Here is a 17,122-nt window from a genome sequence, read left to right as displayed (position 1 = left end):
TGAGCTCTAACATGATCAGATTTATAGCGTTTTTCTGGTTTTTAGTTGTATCTTTTGTTAGTTTCTTGCCCTTGATTTTTAGTAACTGTGGTATGTACTCTTGAGATATAATTATACATTTTTATCAAAGATCTAAACCTTACGTACAGTTTGGTCCAGTTCCTGTTTGGCCAAGTCTCCGGCGACCTTTCATCTATCGCCATCGTCATCCTTCGCACTGAGTACTTCCTGACAAGCTCTAATATGATCAGATTTAGTGCTTTCTGGATTTTTAGTTATATGTTTTTTTAAGTCCTCACCCTTGATTTTTAGTGATTGTGGTATATGTTTTTAGCAAATACCTAAACCTTACCTAGAGTTCAGTATGATCATGTTTCATCTGTCATCATCGTTGTCCTTGGCACCGAGCACTTCCTGACAAGCTGTAATATGATAGATTTATAGCGCTTTTACTGGCTTCTTAGTTATATGTTTTTATAATTTCTCTCCCTTTCTCGTCTAGTCCCCGGTGTCATTTTGTCTATCGCCATTGTCATCCTTAGCACCGAGTACTTCCTGACGAGCTCCAAGATGATCAGATTTATAAGTAAGCATCAGATTTATAGCTCTTTTTCTGGCTTTTTAGTTATATGTTTTTTTTTAGTTTCTCGCCCTTGATTTTAAGTAACTGTGTTGTGGCCTCTTGAGATGTGGCTGGTTGCTTGTAGGTAGGGTTTGCTGGTCATGTCCGGTCTCGGTTTTTAGCATGGAGCCATGGATCTAAACATTATCTAAATTTTGGTATACTTTCGGTCTAGTATTGTCTAGTCCAAGTCACTGTCCTGTCATGTTGGCCGGTCAATGTCAAAGTAAAAAAAATTAATATGCACTTATCGTAAAATGAATAATGCATTATAAGGTAATATAGAAAGTCCATCTTGGAAAATTAAAAACAACTACCATTAGATTTTCTCAAAATATTAATAAAGGAAGAAGAGGAGACAAAGAAAGGAAGATGGAAATATTAATAAAAGAAAAGAAGAGACGAAGAAAGGAAGATAGAAAGATTAATGAAACAAGAAGAATAGGATAAGGGAAGATGAAAAGAATAAGACAACAAAAATAGAAGAATGTGAAAAGAAGAAGAAAGGAGGATGAAAATATTAATAAAATAAGACTAAGAGAAGATCAAAAGAAGAATAAGAGAAGAGGAAAAGAAAAAGACCTTCCAAAAAGCAGCAATCATGGGGTGAGTGCGATAGGGAGCAGGGTTGACCAAAAATAAATTGTTTTACCCATTGAATCAATTCGGGTTTTATCCTTGGACCAGATCCATATTGACTGGCTGGTCCATCCTAAAATGGGGTACTAATGGTCCCAGTTTGATCTGGCCTGACTGGTCTCTGGTCCAAAATGGTTAACCCTACTTGTAGGATCAAATACTTTAAAACTCATTCCCTGTAATTCCAATAATTACTCCAATGCCATGCCTCCATAGGATGTTCGCACCTATTGAAATTTAGATAATTCAATCTCCTTAAGGTTAACTTATAATTAGAAATCAGTGTTTAAAAATGCTTGTGCGTAGAGAACACCAAAATTGTTTATCACATCGTTGGTCATGATGACAAGGTGACTGATAATTTGACTATAATGGAGGACATTTTAGAAGGTTGTGATGGTGAAGTGTGATGTGACAAAACTTTATTGACGGATGACGTGAGGCCAACAGAGGGTCTTGGATGGGTGATGTGATGGGACGACTGTCATGGATGACAGAGGTGACAGATTCTAAAATGATGAAAGAGAGAGGGAGGATGGAGAAATAAGAGGTAGAGTGCGAGAGGCAAGATAGAGAAGAGGGTGAGAGAAAGATTGAAAGTGATAAGAGGGAGATAGAGAGACAGAGAGAGAATAGAGAAAAAGGATACAGAAAGAAAGTGAGAGAAAGAAACTTAGAGAGAGAGAGAGTGGCAAAGAGACGGGGAGGCGAGAGAGACACCGATATATAGATATATATATATAATTGGGGACGGAGAGAGAGACACATGAAAAAAATATTCTATGTGACCTTAAGTCTTGTGTGATAGGGATGCTATCAAGTGACAGGACGATACTAGGATGTGAGAGTTCATGATGTGTGATGCAAGTAGAGTACGCCCGTCCCAATACCGGTACCAGATGGCGGTATCGGGACGGATGCTGTATCGGATACCGGAAAGGCAATTTTCCAGTATCCGTTCATTCTGATATCCAGATATCGGATATCGGTATCAGATATCAGTTGCTACAGTGCCAATATCCGAGATTGATTTCCGTCTCGATGTTAGCATCCGTCTCTGTCGCAGGGGGGAGGATGACGACATCGGATATCGGGTGTGGATATCGGTTTTCAATATCCACATCGATATGTGATACTTAAAAATATTATTAAGCGATATTTATTCAGCGATTAGAACGGTTTATCGTGGGCAAGAGAGATATGAGGGAAATTTTAATGGTTAATACATCTCGTTTAATATATACAGCCAAACATTTTCATTTTTTTTCCATATGGGATAATCGGATCCCGTTATCCCATTATTCTCCTTATCTCTCTTTCTTATGGATTATCTATCTCTTGGCAAGCGACTCCTACAGCCAAAACAAACCCCGTCTATGCGTCCTATTCCTTCATCTTGCTAGCTCTCTCTACGTTGCTATTTCTCACTCCGTTTATCGATCTCTCTCCCTCTCCCTCGATCTACCCCTCACTCTCTATCGCCTTCTCTCTCTCTCGATCTCTCTATCTCTCTCTATGTGTGTCAATCTCTTGCACTCTCTTTCTACCGGTTGCCACGCTGCGAAGGACACATGATGGCATGGATTATCTATCTATCTCTCGGCAACCGACTCGTACAGACAAAAGAAAGCAAGCCCATCTCTACGCGTCCCAAAGAGAGAGCGGCGACCCCATCTCCTCATGCACGTCTCTCACCTGCACGTCCTCGAACCCATGCACGTCCAGCATCTCCTCCCACGCCACCTCCTCCTCCACCTTCTCCCGCAGCAGCCCCATCTGCTACAAAAATGCCTTCAAATCGACCTGCGGCTTCTGCTACACCACTGGCGGCGCCGCCGCTGCCGCCGCTGCCGCCGCCACAACGCTCTGTATCTCCTGCAGCCTTCTGTGTATGACGTGCACGTTGTGCTGCTCGCTGAGGTTGAGCCTGGGAAGCCAGCGAAACCTCTCCCCCACGTAGCTGGGCTGGAGATGCGGCAAGTTGAGGTACGCCTCCGGGCTGTAGAGCCGGCGCGCGGCCTCGTCGTAGGCCATCGCCACCTCCTTTGCCGTGGCAAAGGAGCCCAGCCACAGCCTCGTCCTCTTCTTGGGCTCCCTTATCTCCGCCACCCACTTCCCCCACGTCCTCTGCCTCACCCATCTGTACTCGCACATTGCATTCAGCGGCCCCCCCTTCCCCCTGCTCGGCCCCTTCTTCCACCCCCTCCCTCCTGTTATCCCATATGGAAAAAATTAAAAATTTTAAACTCTATATATTAACTCAGATAGATATAGAATAAAACCATTTGATTCTTATGTACGTAAGTCATAGATTGATATTGTAACTGTGTTTTTTACTGCCGATACCGGTTCCGATATCCGGATACCGAAAACCGATATCCACCACCCTGTATCCGTCGCGTCCCTCTACCTTCGATATCTGATACCGATATCCATCTAACCTCTAATAGACAGATATCGACCGATATCCGATATCCAGCCCCGTCCCATTTTTTCCCGGATATCGGATATTGGTTGTCTGATACCGGATATCGGACGGATGTCGGTCAGGTGAACGCTAGATGCAAGTGTGCCAGATTTCCTCAAATCCTATGTGTCGTTGTTTCACCTGTCACCATCGTCATTGGTCTTGTCATGTCATGTCATGGACAGGATGTACGGGATGTGTCATTCCCTGCTTACAGGACAATCGAATTAATATTCATTAAGTGTATCTCCATTTAATCACTGTATTGTTCAGTATCAAGCTCTTAGAGTTTTTCCCACATGTAGACTAAGATCATAGGCATATTAGAAAATTAGTGGATACATGAACAATCTGTAGTGATAAGGCCATCTTTTGGGTAACCTATTCTTCGATCTGAGCGATTATTAAAATTTTAATTTTAGACAGATCATTTTTAGCAATATTTAACATCCCAGTTATTGAAATGTTTTCTTTTTCGACACTGTGATATAGGTAAAATTTATAAGTTATTTGAAAATTATATCAACCTAGTGTCAAATTTTAAAAGTATCTAGGTTTCCTTGCCATAATTACAATATAGTCTCCTAAATAATTTTCAAGAGTCTTACACGGAAAACAGTGAAAATATGCAAACAGATTTTTGAACCCTGCACTAAGAAAACTGACTTAGCTAGAATGTGTACAACAAATATATAAATGCAGAAATTTAAATAAAGTAATATTTGATCCTATTACTTGCACTTTATAGGCCAATAATTAGCACATAATCTTAGTAGGTTACCTACCTCAGACTCTCATAGCATAATCAGGTGCACGGAGAAGTTGAATTTACATAAATACTATACATATATTTTGAACTGATGACTAAAAACCTGTGTAATTTAATTGGAAATTTGGCAGTGATGTTGCAGATTAATATGCCAATATAATAATCTCTATTCCAAAGTATTGATTTTGTCATGTAGCATTAACTTCAATGTGATATATATGGCGTGAACAATTGTGTAACTAGATAACTGTTCAATTTTGCCATGTATTTTCAAGAACTCAAATCCCGCTTAGTTCAAGAATGGTTGATCATAATTTATAGTGACAATGGTGATAGTTGGCGATAGCACAAGGTAGATGGGGGGTGCTGTGCTTGCTATGTGTTAGCGGCCATAGGTAGAGGTGTGGTGACATGCTTGCTACAGGCTAGAGCGATCGGTGGAGGCCGGGCGAGATGTGCTCGCTGGGGAGGGGGCCAACCGTTAGAGGCGGGGCAACACACTTGCCACAACCAATAGTGATAGAGTGAAGACGTGGCAACACCCTCATTACATGCTATCAGTGACAGGTGGCGGTAGGGTGAGAAATGTTTGCTATGTAGTCAGCCTAATGGTCAGAGATGGGACATTGCACTCGCTACAAACTAGTGGTATGGGGGGGGGGGTGCGGCAACACAATTGTTAATAATCATAAATATCATGCTATTATTTGTAATAATTTCATGCATTTGTGTGGTTATTTTCATCAAAGTGATAAAAAAATGCATGCTATAATGGTTAAATAACTCAATAAACTTTTACAATGAATTTCCATTTTTTCTTGGTTTTATGGTATTTTAACATGATTTTTACAGGTCATAAAATATTTATTTATAATTATTTAAATAATTAAAAGGGTTTATCATTTTAAAAATGATATTCTTATTTTTTCTTGATTTTCTGATACTTTATGGAATTTCTTACATTAAATTCATAATGAAAATAATTTGATAAGTCAAAAAAATAATTTTTATTTAAATACTTAAAATGAATTTTTTTGTACCTCGAAGCGTGTGAGTGGCAATCTGCCATATAAATTGGAGGAGATTGAAAACATAATGGATCATACTACTTGGAATTCAAACGATGATATCTAATGATCTTGTAGGAGTTGCAGGCTGAAATTTTGAGCTAGTTTTACCTTTCCCTATTCTATCCATCCATCATATTGGATCTATAAACAAAACCTCCCATCGTTGTAAAAAAGGAACCCTTGGATTTTGTTCATAATTACAATTAGCGAAGTGTTTTGCTCATTCAAAATCTCAATTGGGTCTGTTCTTGTATTCCAAGAGAGAATGATTGAAGGAGTGACGTTTAAATCAAGATACATGAAGAAAAACACCCTTCCTGTTGGGCATGTGATGACGAGGTTAGTGTGATCTTTGTCTTTTTTTATTTATGTCTCCGTCCTTTTTCCTAGGTTATCAAAAGTCTAGGTTTCCATTATCACGCATGCCACCTCCAACTCCACCACTCGTTGGTATATATCTGCCCTCCATCTACATCATAATAAGTGGCAGCATTTCATCCATCCTCCCCAACCCACTCACGCCATCACTGTCAACCATCACCCGATGCTCTTTAAGTGTCAGCTAAGGTATTATAATTAGAATTACTTAGTACTTTCAACCATAAATTTCTATAAATTTTCCAAAATTATTTTATAAATTTATAAACAATTAGGTTAATAGGATTAGTATTTTATGAATTCCATTGAATGATTTTGAATTAATTTTCTATAGTTTTCTTTCATTAAACTAGATTTAATCCTTAAAATAAATATAAAATCTAAAAAAATAAAAATCAAAGACAAAGCTTGCTCAATGTGGATTCAACCCTTACTTCCTCTACGCTTAAAGGAAAATTATACATATTGTTGTATAAGTCAAAAGCCTTTAACGACATAGTTAACTCTAATTTCTAATTCATCACTCATAGGCTAGCAGCAGTAGGTGGATGTGGGGTGATACACGCTTGCTATGGAGGCAGGCCAATGGGCAGAGTCGAGGCAACTTGTATGCAACAAGCTAGCAGCGACAGAGGTGTGGCGACACACTTGCTACAGGCTAGCATGGACTGGTGAAGGCGGAGCAAGACACCCTTCCTACGGCGGCATGTTAATAGAGTTTGACGGTCCCGGTTTGGTCCATGTATTTAGCAAGGACCTAAACCTTACCTACAGTTCGGTCTGGTTCCAGTCCAGTCTTGTTCTGTTCCGGCCCAGTCCTGGTCCAGTCCCAGTCCAATCATGTTGACTAGTCAAAGTCAAAATAAAGGAATCATCATGGACTTGTCGTAAAAGGAAAAAATGTATTCCAAAGTGATCTATAAAATAAAGCTTGCAAGATGAAAATAAGAATAAAGATAAAAAAAGAGTAGAAAAAGAGAAGAAGAAAATAAGTAAATAAGCAGAAAAAATAAAGAAGAAGAAGTATAAAAATAGGAATAGTAAAAGAGAAGAAGAAAATATATAAATAACAATAAAATAATAATAAAAAGAGATAAAGAAGAAATAAAATATAGAGGAAAATATGAAGAAAATAGGAATAAAATAAGGCAGAGAAAAAGAAAAGAAGAAGAATATAATAAAAGAAGAATACATGATGAAAAGAAGAATAAAAGAAAAAGTGAGCAAAAAAATAATGGAAGATGAAAAGTAGAATAAAAGAAAAAGAGAAGTAGAAGAAGAAGAGAAGAAGATAAGAAGAAAATAATGAGAGATGAAGAGTAAAAGAAGAAGAAGAGAAAAAGAAGAAAAGAACAATAAAAGGAAAGTAGAAGAAAAAGAAGACATCAAAAAAATGAAAGCATGAACAAAACAAAAAGAGAACATGAAGAAGTAAATAATAAGAAAAATAAGAAGAGAAGAAGACAAGAGGAAAAAAAGGAAGAGAAGAAAAATAAGAAGAAGAAGAAGAGGGCGGTCAACTTCGACCAGTTGCGCACTCCTCTTCGGGTAGCACCCCTTCCGGGGAGCACAACTGAGCGGAGTGGCAAGATCTGAGCGAGGGGGAATGTGACGAGGTGGGGAAGTGCAACCGGAGGAGGGGTCACACTCCCCCTCCCCCTTGGTCGTGCTCCCCCTTGGAGCGCATAACCCATCAAAGGGTGGAACGCCACCAGAATTGGGAGAGAGGGTTTACCAACAAAAATAATATCTTTTATGTATTAATTAATATCTGAAATGCCAGACTAGTGGTCCCCGGTTTAACCAGTCCCCGGTCCAAAATGTCAAACCCTACTTGCCGATGGTCAGGGGCAGGGCAATGCACATCAGACGAAGGAGGGGCTATAGTTCTGGAATCGTCCAGGACGTGGACGATGGACGAGATGGAACGGGACGAAGATCGTCCCGTCCGACCTCCGTAATCTGTCCAGGGATGCGGACGGGACTGTTTTTTCATCTGAGTGGACAAAAACCGTCCCGTCTGGAGGTCTTGGATGAAAAAACTGTCCCGGCTTTCGTCCAACCTCGCGGACGGGACGATTTTTTCATCTTGGGACGAAAAAACCGTCCCGCCTGCGTCCCTGCACTAGTATAGTTCCGGATTGTCCGGGACGTGGACGATGGATGGGACGGGACAAAGTTCGTCCCGTCCAATGTCCGGAATCAGTCCAGGGACGCGGACAGAATGGTTTTTTCCTCTGAGTGGACAAAAACCGTCCCGGCTGGAGGTCTCAGACGAAAAAACTGTCCTGGTTTTCGTCCAACCTTGCAGACGGGACGATTTTTTTCGTCCGAGGACGAAAAAATCGCCCCGTCCGCGTCCCTGCACTACAGGCGGAGCGATGCACTCGCTAAAGGATAGCGGCGACGGGTGGAAGTCGGAGGACGCGCTTGCTACAGACTGAGTTGCCTTCACTGTGAGATTACCAAAATACCCTCAGTTAGTGCAATTCCTCTCCTACGGAAAACTCATGGATTATGCCTCCAATCTCCACTAAACTGCAACCAGGCGCCTTCCTGATTCCCCTGGCCTCCATAAAAGCCCTCGCCTGCCTCGCTTCCCGCCATTTTCCAATCCTGCAATTCAAATTCGAGAACAGCACGAACGCCGCGCTGCTCCTCGGATCGACCGCGACGAGCTTCGCAAGCGCGATTTCGGAGACATCGACAGCTCCGTGCAGCCTCGATCCGCTGAGAATCGCGCTCCAGATCACCGGATCCGGCTCGATCGGCATCGATTTTGCAATTTCCAAGGCCTTTTTCACCATCCCCGATCTGGCGTACAGATCGATCAAGCATCCGTAGTGCTGAATCGACGGAGAAATTCCGAAATCGGAGCTCATCCTGTTGAAGATCCGCTCTCCGAGATCCACGAATCCAGCGTGCGCGCAGGCGGAGAGCACGCCGACGAAGGTCACCGCGTTTGGCCGCAATCCGACCCCGATCGTCCGATCGAACATCGCCAGAGCATCGCTAGATCTTCCGTGAAGAGCGAGGCCGCCGATCGTCGCGCTCCAAGCCCTCACATCCCGGTCGATCTCGTTCATGGCGGCGAAAACCTCGACAGATCTCTCTATGCAGCCGCACTTGGCGTACATGTCGATCAAGCTCGTCCCGAGCGCCGCGTCGACTGCCATCCCCGAGCTGATAACGAAGCCGTGCAGCCATCTCCCGAGCTCCAGAGCTCCGATCTGGCCGCAGCAGGCGAGAACAGCGGACACGGTGAACTCGTTGGGCGTGACAGATGTCTTCTTCCGCATCTTCAAGAACAGCTCCAGAGCTCCAATGGCGTCGCCGGCCTTGGCCAGGCCGTCGATCAAGCAAGTCCAGGAGACGACGCTCTTCTCCTCCGCCATGTCGAAGATCTCGCGAGCTTCGGCCACGGCGCCGGTTTTGAGGTACGCGTTCATCATCGAGTTTCTGGTGGGGAGGTCGGGGGAGGGGAAGTGGGAGAAGAGGCGCCGGGAAGAGTGTAGATCGCCGGAGACGGCGTAGGAGTGGAGGAGGGAGTTTTGGGCGAAGGGGTGGGAGAGGAGGCCGGAACGGAGGAGGTGGGCGTGGAGGGGGGGGAGGAAGGGGAGGTCAGGAGGGGCGGAGAAGCTCTGGAGAAGGAAGGGGAAGGTGTAGAGGTCGGGGAGGACGGCGTGGCGCCTCAGCCGGCGGAAGACGACGAGGGCGGCGGCGGCGCCGCCGTGGGCGGCGGCGCGCCGGATGAGAGTGTTCCAGACGAAGCAGTCTGGGGTCGGGTGGGAGAGGTTTAGAGACGCGTGGGTGGAGGCGATCGCCTTGGCCGCGGCTCGCATCTCGGATCCGGCACCTATGGTGGGAGATGATTCATGGGTGTGTTCTTGATAGTATCTGTATGGACTCAGATGGATAGATAGATATATGTTATATATATAGAGATAGATGGATAGATAGTTGTGTTCCTGCCCCGAATCTGTTATCGGGACGGATGCTAAACCGGATATCGGAAATGGGTTATCAGATAGTTGTCTGGATGGACTAATAGATAGATATATAGATGATAGATGTACAGATAGGTAGATATAGATAGTTGTGTTACCCGTCCCGAACCTGTTATCGGGACGGATGCTTAACCGGATATCGGAAAAGGGTTATCAGATAGTTGTCTGGATGGACTGATAGATAGATATATGATATATGTACGGATAGATAGATATGATAGATAGATTAGGTAGATATGATAGATAGATTAGATAGATAGATAGATAGATAGATAGATATATCATAGATAAATAGATAGATATCTATCACCATCTGATATTCAGTTATCAGTAAAGATAGATATCTGATAACCCAATTCCAATATCCAGTTTAGCATCCGTCCGGATAACATCATCTGATAACAGGTAGACAGATGATAGAAGATATATAGGTAGAAAGATAGTTGTGTTCCCATCTCAAACCTGTTATCAGATGATGTTATCGGTATGGATGCTAAATTGGATATTGGAAATGGGTTATCAGATATCTATCTTTACTGACAACTGAGTATCAGATGGTGATATTGGACATCGGTTGCAACAGTACTGATATCCAATACAGATATCGGTATCCGTTTTCATCTCAAGGGTTGGATGACGATATCGGATATCAGTTTCGGCAATCATCGTTTCGATATCCGACAAATAAATAGAAATATTGTAAATAATATAATGTTTAACTGGGAGACATAATGCATAATTAAGATATAGTGAGTTATAAATAAACTATGTTTCAGTGTTGTTTATATTTCTTATGGAGTTTACTCAACATTTGTTTAGTAGTTCGCACTAAACCCGAACTGGCCCAAATTGAGCCCAGAAGGGCCAACAGCACCTATCAAATATTTATAACACAGGCATGGTAGAGAGCATTGATTTTTGCATTTTGTTTTTCAAAAATGTTTATACTGTTTTTTATCTGCCTTTTTTTCCATATGTGATGATGGGCGATCAATATCTGGATATCGTATCTCAATATCTGAATACCAATTTTTGGTACAAATTTTGATATCCAATATCTATCATATCTATATCTTGTACTGGCATCCGCCATGTTTGGAACCCTATCATATCGGTACCCAAATCCATACGACATCAGACGGATATCGAACGGTCAAACCCTAGTGGATAGATAGCCATATAGATAGATTAATTGGTCGGTATATATATATATACCAGATGTGTAAATAGAGATAGATGGATAGGTATATAGATGGATGGATGGATTTATAGATATATTGATAGATGGATGGATGGATAGATAGATATATAGACATATGGATGGATAGATAGAGAAATAGACAGACAGACCGATGGATGAATTGTTGGATAGATGGATGAATTGATAAGTAGATTGGTAGATAGATCCACTTGGCTTGTCAGACTAGATACCACGAGTTGAGAACTTTGAAGTTGAGGGTGTTGTGGCGCAATTTGCAATGGGCCAATTAATGGCATGTAGATGGAAGTATAAACGGATGAGAATATATTATACAGATGGCTGAATGGATGTACAGAGACAGGAAAATAAGCAAATGGACTTTGGATGGAAAGCTAGATAGGATGTACATGGATGGATATATAGCAGGCTAGGAATAGTTATTAGATATACACACGGATAGATAAATAAATAGGTAGATAAAAGTGGACTTCACGGTGACAACAAGGATATTCCTACATGGGAGCCTCAGATGATTGTTTGACTGATGAAGGATGAATGATGGCCAAATGCATGGATAGACAGATAGATAGATCAATACACAAAGATAGATAGATAGATAGATAGATAGATAGAGAGATGGATACATAGACAAGAACAGTTGGATATGGATCTGTTTCTACATGGCAGACTGGTGGAGCGTCTGCTGGCCGAGCCCGCAGAGGAGGCAACGGGAGACCCCACGCCGCAGCGGAGGGCCAGGAGCGGTGACGGGCTCAGGGACGGTGCCAATTTTTGCGGCGACCCGGGGCCCAGTGATCCGATGGTCAAGCCAAGTGACAATGTCAGCAAAAACTGCATCCACATTGGCGTCTGGCTCGCCGGCGGTGAGCCCATGCCACATCCCTGGGTACAGCTTCATGGCCTTGTCCGGGCTTGCGGCTCGCTCCCACAAGGCCCGACTCACCCCCGGGTCCGTAACCGTGTCTGCCTCCCCATGCACCACCAGGAACGGTAGCCTCACCTCCCCCAGCCACGTCTCCAGCGCCATGCTAGTCCTCAGAAGCTCCAGCGCCGTCTTCAACCTCGGCTTCTCCTGGTATATCAGCTTGTTCTTCCTGATCTGCACCCGCATACACCCGTCTCAGATCCTGGTCATCCAAATTCGGACGACAAAGTCTGAAGATTTCGGCACCTGTTCCCGCTTCGCCGGGTCCTTGAAGGCGGAATCGATGACGTCCTTGGTGGGGACGATCTTCCACTTGGGGACAATCTCCTCCACCGTGGTCAGCAGGCTGATCACCAGCGGGTGCGGCTTCACGTCCTCTGATATCTGGTTCCGCCACGGCCATTTACCTCAGAATTCAGCAGGGATTGGAACGCCCGGATGACGAAGACGACGGATTACATAGAGAAAGCATGATGACAGCATTGTCACCAACATGCGTCAACGTCAACGGCATCCATATGCATAATCCTAGGATATCCTCATCAGTATGACTGACGTCAAGAAAGAACTCCAATTATGGAGTCCTACGATTTCGTCATTAGGATGACGATGATGTCTAACGTCAACGTACAACGATGGACTAAGGTTTCGTCATTGTTCACGTCAACGTTGACGTCTTGACGTACATAGTCTCCTTGCTCAACCATCCTCTTTCGTCGCAACAGAGGTGTCAACCTAACGTGACAAGTCGTTATCCGTTGACGATGACGCAATTAAATAATCGTTAACGGCGTCACAAGCCGACACCGTTTCGAACGATAGGCGGATGACTGATTCGTCATCATAACTGAAGATGACGTATGATCATCGTTCAGATGGCGACAAAGCTTCGGAAGACGACTCCGATGGTTTTGTCGTCGTCCAAAGACAGTGGCCAGCGAACGGATAAGGTTCAGGGAAGGACAAAAGGCGACGGTTCAGGAAGGATAACGGAACGGAATGGTTCAGGACAATGCACGCCGTTCCGTCCCGTTCGGCATCGTCCGTCATTCGTCCAGACGGGGTGTGGAGAACCGACCTTGCACATGGGGGCGACGAGGACGGCGCCGTCCCAGAACTCCGGATCGCGGCGGTGGAGCAGCAGCGCGACGGCGCCGCCCATCGACTCGCCGTAGAGGAACCGCCTCTTCTCCAAGTTCTCCTCCTCCGCTGCCATGCCCAATCCACCTCCTCCCCGTCAATCAATGCCAGAAACCCAAGCAGAAAAAGAAGAAGAAGCAGAAACCCAAGAAAGAGGAGAAAAAAAAAGAAGCGCTTTGAAGAAGAAATCTAATCAGAAGAAGAAGGAAGAAGAAGAAGAAGAGCTCCGAAGAAGAAACACAAGAAGAAGAAGAGCTCTGGAGAAGAAGAAGAAGGGAGGGAGAAGAAGAAGGAAGGAGGAAGAAGAAATCCAATAAGAAGGAAGAAGAAGAAGAGCTCTGAAGAAGAAACCCAAGAAGAATAAGAGCTCTGGAGAAGAAGACGATGGGAGGGAGAAGAAGAAGGAAGCAGGAAGAAGAAATCCAACAAGAAGGAAGAAGAAGAGCTCTGAAGAAGAAACCCAATAAGAAGAAGAGCTCCGGAGAAGGAGGGAGAAGAAGAAGGAAATAGGAAGAAGAAATCCGATAAGAAGAAGGTAGAAGAGCTTTGAAGAAGAAACCCAAGAAGAAGAAGAGCTCTGAAGGAGGAAGAAGAAGAAATCCAATAAGAAGAAGGAAGAAGAAGAAGAAGAAGAGCTCTGAAGAAGAAACCCAAGAAGGAGGAGGAAAGAGGAAGAATGATTCACCGCAGACGGCCTTGAAGAAGGATTCGCAGTCGGAGACGAGATCATCAAACTTTCTGATGTAGCATCGAGCTCCCGACGACTTGCCATGCCCTTCGTAGTCCACGCCGCGGACCGCGTACCCCGCCCTCGCCAGCCTCATCCCGCAGCCTGCACAGAAATCCACTTCTCAATCTCCAGATCCGCAGTTTCCGCCCCGATCAGCGAGGAAAACCACAACCACCACCTTCCATGAATCCGCTGCACTCCATCCCGTACCCTGCAATCCACGGCCAAACAACCGGATTCAATCGAAGAAGAACACCAGCGAGAAGAGGAAGAAGCAAGAAGGCAAGGAACCGTGGCAGAGGAAGACGAGCGCCTTGGCCGGGGAGGAAGAAGGCCGCCATCCGCAGGTGAACAGCCGCGCGCCTCTCGAGATCGCGATGTACTCCTGAGAATCGAAGATCAGAGATTCAGAGCTCGATTTGATCGCGGAATTGGCGCGGGGGAGGGAGACGCTCACCTCGTGGTACTCCACCTCCATCTGTACATGGAATGAGATCGGCGGAGAAGATGGATGGATCGAGGAAGAACAGCGAGGAAGAGGTGGTTACCGCCCTTTTCGCGGATCTCGATGGCAGCGGGGATCGTGCGGTTCAGAGTGGGGTCTTATTTAAGGAGGAGTCTGCGGGCGTCGACGGTCGATTTGAATCTTTGCGTGGAAGCGGGTTTCCCGCCTAATTCCGCTCTCGCGGCGGATGGGGGGATGCGGATTGCTGGAGGAGGTTAGGGGGGGAATTTTACTGGATTTCGGTCGAGGATTCAGCGTTGGTGATGAGTTTTTTGCGAGATTTGCGATTGCAAGTGAAAGCTGCGTTGGGAATTTGGCGATTGCCGCTTGATTTCGTTTGGGGATTGAGCGTTGGAGACGAGTTTTTGGGAGTAAAAGCTGCGTTGGAAATTGGCGGTTGCTGCTTGATATGGTCGCGGATTGAGCGGTGGAGATGAGTTTTGCGAGATTTGCGATTGCGCGAAGAAGCTGCGTAGGAAATTGGAGGTTGCTGCTTGATTTGGTCGCGGATTCAGCGTTGCAGATGAGTTTTGCGAGATTTGCGATTGCGAGAAGAAGCTGTGATGGAAATTGGCGGTTGTTGCTTGATATGGTCGCGGATTCAGCGTTGGAGATGAGTTTTTGTGAGATTTGCGATTTCGAGAAGAAGTTGCGTCGGAAATTGGCGATTGCTGCTGGAGTTGGTTGAGGATTGAGCGTTGGAGATGAGTTTTTGCTAGATTTGCGACTGCAAGAAAAAGCTTCGTTGGAAATTGGTGGTTGCTGCTTGATTTGAACGCGGATTGAACGTTGAAGATGAATTCTTGCGAGATTTGCGATCGCAAGAAAAAGCTGCTTTGGAAATTGATTGTTGCTTGATACGGTCGCGGATTGAACCATCGAAATGAGTTGTTGCGAGATTTGAGATGGTGAAAAGTTGCGTTCGAAATTGGCGATTGCTGCTCGATTTCTTTCCAGGCTAGTTCTTGAGAAATCCATTATGAAGGAGATCAAGCGACTGCTTCTCGATTTCTTTCGAGGATTGAGCGAGATCTGCCATGGAGATCGGGTAGTTTGCTTCCCAATTTCTTTTAGGATTAAGCTTTGGAGCTCTGTTCTTGCGAGATCGGCCATGGAGAAAACGCCATTGCTGCTTGATTTCGTTCTTGAATTGAGCGGGGGAGATCAGTTCTTGGACGAATTACATGTGAGATCTGTGATCCATGTTCTATGGCGCGATGAAGCAGATTAATGGCGACACGATCCAAGCCTCTGCGCCGCTTTCACTTTGCAGCCTGACAGCCATTAATCCGTGGCCCCCGCTTCCTGCAAAGGTATTTTTTAATTGCAATACGACAAATTTCTCTTCCCCAACGGTTTTCTGCATCTTTTAATTCCTTTTTAATTCTTTCCGTCGAATGAATACTCAAAGATTCGATATCTCTCCTGCGAAAGTTATTCATTTGTAATCTTCTATGAATTTATCTGCGGGATCATTTTTTCTTACCAGTTTTTCTTTCATTTTTATCAACTATTCCGTGAAACGTGGTGAAATGTTTTTACAGATCTCTTCCAGTCGTCTCGCAGATTGTTAATTTTGATGATAGCTTATCTTTAATTTCATTATTTAACTATCAAGTATGTAAGCTTATTAGTTGATAATTGTCTCCTAGAGAAGAACCTTTAATTTCTTTTTAATTCTATCCATCTGATGGATATCCAATTTGTACTCTGCTATGAATTTATCTGCGAGATCATTTTTCTTTAATTATCAATTATGACATGAAACGTGGTTATATGTTCATCTTTCGTGAAATATTTTTACAGATTTATTTTCCAATCGTCTCGCAGATTCTTAATTTCAATGATAGATTACATTGATTTAACAATTGAAAACATTTTTGTCATTTGGGTTTATTTTTGTAGGAATAATGATACTTGACCTAATTTTTTTTTATCAATGAATAAATGTTGAAGTCAGTTCCTCACGCCTACATTAAAATTGCAGACGCTTAAAAACCAATTATTATAGTGATGTGAGTTCGTAGACCCTAATGGTAAACTAAAATTATTTATTGAATCTACTCTCCTCCTTTACTTGTTAGAGATCGTATTGTATCAACAAAAGGATATTGAATAAATATGTCTAGATTTATGATTTTGATGAATGTTCAAATTTGATCTTTATTTATCTATCTTTGTCAAGTTGAAGGAATCGTCAAACCTTGGTCAACGTGAGCTGAACAGGGTCAAATCCACAGTCAACCACGGGTATGTAATTTGTGATTTCGATGATTGTTTAGAGTTGATCTTTATGGCCCAGGTTTGTCAAGTTGAAGGATTGGTCAAATCTTGGTCAACATAATCTGACCAGGGTCAAACCCAGAGTCAACCATGGATTTATGCCCAAGTATATCATCTCATTTAGTAGAGAGGACAGACAGAGAGAGAGAGCGTGAACGATAGGGATGGGAAAAAATATTAATTTTTCGGGAACGTAGGAATAATAAAAGGACATGTAGGCCAATTTTAAATATAAATTAAATATATAGCGGGTGTGAGGAATACATGGAAAAAAATTAAAAAATTCAAGTGAATTTTGTGTATGTCTGATTTTCCAACTTATTTAATAATCAACATCTCTCTAAATTGGGCTCTCTTGTAGAAGT

General features: G+C 43.5%; 3 protein-coding genes and 1 long non-coding RNA gene across 4 annotated transcripts; 1 reads left to right on the top strand and 3 right to left on the bottom strand.

Moving 5' to 3' along the window:
- Nucleotides 1-3,076: 3,076 nt before the first annotated feature.
- Nucleotides 3,077-3,415, bottom strand: LOC144715903 (dehydration-responsive element-binding protein 2E-like). The gene has a single exon (XM_078590904.1). The coding sequence runs from the start codon at nucleotides 3,413-3,415 to the stop codon at nucleotides 3,077-3,079; it is 339 nt and encodes a 112-aa protein (XP_078447030.1).
- A 5,010-nt stretch (nucleotides 3,416-8,425) lies between these two features.
- LOC144715902 (pentatricopeptide repeat-containing protein At3g62890-like) lies at nucleotides 8,426-9,787 on the bottom strand. Its single transcript, XM_078590903.1, has one exon. It carries the CDS (start codon nucleotides 9,785-9,787, stop codon nucleotides 8,426-8,428), a length of 1,362 nt encoding a protein of 453 aa, XP_078447029.1.
- Nucleotides 9,788-11,740: 1,953 nt separating this feature from the next.
- On the bottom strand, nucleotides 11,741-14,567 carry LOC144715920 (caffeoylshikimate esterase-like). Its single transcript, XM_078590922.1, has 7 exons — nucleotides 14,427-14,567; nucleotides 14,261-14,354; nucleotides 14,148-14,180; nucleotides 13,925-14,071; nucleotides 13,178-13,308; nucleotides 12,346-12,483; nucleotides 11,741-12,273 (listed from the first exon to the last, which is right to left on the bottom strand). The coding sequence occupies exons 1-7, from the start codon at nucleotides 14,445-14,447 to the stop codon at nucleotides 11,830-11,832; spliced, it is 1,008 nt and encodes a 335-aa protein (XP_078447048.1). The 5' UTR covers nucleotides 14,448-14,567; the 3' UTR covers nucleotides 11,741-11,829.
- Nucleotides 14,568-14,793: 226 nt separating this feature from the next.
- LOC144715921 (uncharacterized) lies at nucleotides 14,794-16,773 on the top strand. Its single transcript, XR_013584763.1, has 2 exons — nucleotides 14,794-15,787; nucleotides 16,660-16,773. It is a non-coding gene; the product is annotated as an uncharacterized LOC144715921 (long non-coding RNA).
- The last annotated feature ends 349 nt before the right edge of the window (nucleotides 16,774-17,122 follow it).

Source organism: Wolffia australiana, chromosome 19 (assembly GCF_029677425.1).
Source record: "Wolffia australiana isolate 7733 chromosome 19, ASM2967742v1".
Classification (NCBI taxonomy): Eukaryota; Viridiplantae; Streptophyta; class Magnoliopsida; order Alismatales; family Araceae; genus Wolffia; species Wolffia australiana.
This window is presented reverse-complemented; position numbering and strand designations above follow the sequence as displayed.